The sequence below is a fragment of the Loa loa genome (assembly GCF_000183805.2).
Source record: "Loa loa unplaced genomic scaffold supercont3.658, whole genome shotgun sequence".
Classification (NCBI taxonomy): Eukaryota; Metazoa; Nematoda; class Chromadorea; order Rhabditida; family Onchocercidae; genus Loa; species Loa loa.
The window spans coordinates 1-2,074 of record NW_018108838.1 but is presented as its reverse complement, the minus strand read 5'-3'; the positions used below and the strand labels follow the sequence as shown (position 1 = coordinate 2,074).

At 26.5% G+C, this 2,074-nt stretch overlaps 1 protein-coding gene across 1 annotated transcript; it reads right to left on the bottom strand.

Annotated features, from left to right (window-relative positions):
* Nucleotides 1–648: 648 nt before the first annotated feature.
* On the bottom strand, nt 649–2,026 carry LOAG_14971 (hypothetical protein). Its single transcript, XM_003150468.2, has 3 exons — nt 1,966–2,026; nt 1,350–1,537; nt 649–930 (listed from the first exon to the last, which is right to left on the bottom strand). The coding sequence occupies exons 1-3, from the start codon at nt 1,985–1,987 to the stop codon at nt 811–813; spliced, it is 330 nt and encodes a 109-aa protein (XP_003150516.1). The 5' UTR covers nt 1,988–2,026; the 3' UTR covers nt 649–810.
* Nucleotides 2,027–2,074: the final 48 nt, after the last annotated feature.

The following is a 2,074-nucleotide window of genomic DNA, read 5'->3' as shown; positions in this document are numbered from 1 at the left end:
CAACATGTTTAGCCGTAGTATTTAAGTAGAAATTCCAGCATTTACAAAAATATTTCAATAAGTTAATAAAAAAAATACAAAAAAGAAAATAAAGAAAAGAATGATGAAAATGAAAAAAATTCAATGCTCTGCGAACAGGTAAAAAAGATATATTTATAGAATTATCACTAATAAAATATAATCATATCATTCCTTCCTTAGATAAAACCCAAAGTATCCTTCCTTTCGGTATTTTCGAAAGTATCCAAGGACATTGCAGCAATGGATAGTAATGTTGGAATATTCTCAATAATTTAAATATTTCAAATTTTGAAAAGAAAAATTGATAAAGATGGAATAAATAGATGTTATGATTCAACTTCCTGAGATCACCCAACTTAATTTACATTGAAATTATGCAAATTATTTCTTATCTCCTATAGCTTAATAAAACTATATCTTCATTAGTTTGGAAATTATCGAAATGTCTTGAAAACTTCAATTTCCAGTTTTTAATCTTATCTTTTTACTTGCCAAAAATTGAAAGTGATTATTATCAAATGGTATGCTGATCGTTACTGGAAATATATGAATGTATTTATTGTTGCTCCTTCATTAACATTAACATTAATAACATTATCATTAATGTGACCCTATAAGTTTATAGGGTATTGTTGCTCGTTATTGTTGCTCTTTATTGTTGCTCCTTCACTAACATTAACATTAATAACATTATCATTAACATTATCATTAATGTGACCCTATAAACTTAATTATATATGAAATCGATTGATACTTGAAAAAGAGGCAAAAGAAAATGAAATGAATGCTTCAATTTTTCCTGTGTAGTTTCGTAGCTTCTCGCATTTGAGTATCCATGAAATTAGCACCATCACCTTTTATTTGAGCATCCAAATGCTTCATCGCATCTCGTATCAAATTTAACGCCGTCTAAAAAATAATTTTAATTGAAAATATGTAAAGTTTAAATTGACCGATATGGTTCCGATTAAACAAAACTTGAAAATTAGTTTGATTCGAACAAAAAAAGTAAAAATTTTGCAAACGCTGGAGTTCAGTGTAGTTTCATAATTAGTAATTAACTAAAATTTTAAGTAATGAACTGAAGCTATGCACATTTTAATCCGAAACAGAGCAAGGAATTACGGTATTGCCAAAAATGAAAATAATGAGCAATAACAGTGATAATAAATAGTAATAATATAAAATAATCATAATGATAATAATAATAATAATAAATATTTGCATCAAAAATTTTTCAGATTTTTCAATTTTACTGAAAGATATTAAATTTGAAAAAAATTCCATTGGATTAAGCAAAATAATAAGAACATCAAAAAGAAAAGTACCTGAAATTTATGAGACCACAATGAGGGGGTAGTGTAATCGCGAAATATCTGATAAAAAATCCCTGATTTTAAACTTGGATCACATTCCGAAGTTGGTCGTGCTCGATAAAATAATTCACCAGTTCCGGATGCGCTTTTACGACCAAACAAACATACATTTCGTTCTTTGTACCACGGCGTTTGAACATCTGAAATGCTACCATTTTCTATTTTTAAATTACTTTTCGAAGTTTTCAAATTTCCATAGCAATTACAAGAAAAGTGTTTTAGTCAGTACGATCACAATTAAATTAATTACTGCTAATATTTTATCGAACAAAATCTTTCCATGCATTTGTAACATAAATGTTATCAAATCACAACGAATATTACGAATACTTATTAATATATTTAAGTAAAATAGGAAAATTTACACATTTCTAAATGATTTACACAGATTGAAAGCTAATATCATCGCTTATTTTCTCCTTCTTTAATTTTTGCTTCTAATTTTGAAATCTTCCTTTTTCTTCTTTTTACAATTATTGATACAACTATGGAATAAAATTTATCATTTATTACATCATTAGCTAATGATAAATGCACCAAATAGAAGAAATGGAAGAAATTTTGATACCTTTATCCAGTTTTCCTTTCATAAACTGCTGCTCATTTTGATTTTCAATCTGAAAATTTAAACCAATAAAATTGTAAATAATTTTAGGATGAAACAGTTAAAACCTCAA

What these genes read in the sequence shown, in the direction of transcription:
- LOAG_14971 (XM_003150468.2), bottom strand. Translation starts at nt 1,987, where the DNA reads ATGAAAGGAAAACTGGATAAAG. An exon ending in GAAAGGAAAACTGGATAAAG is followed by an intron (nt 1,538 to 1,965) that starts GTATCAAAATTT and finishes GTAGCATTTCAG; the next exon opens with ATGTTCAAACGCCGTGGTAC. An exon ending in TGTGGTCTCATAAATTTCAG is followed by an intron (nt 931 to 1,349) that starts GTACTTTTCTTT and finishes ATTATTTTTTAG; the next exon opens with ACGGCGTTAAATTTGATACG.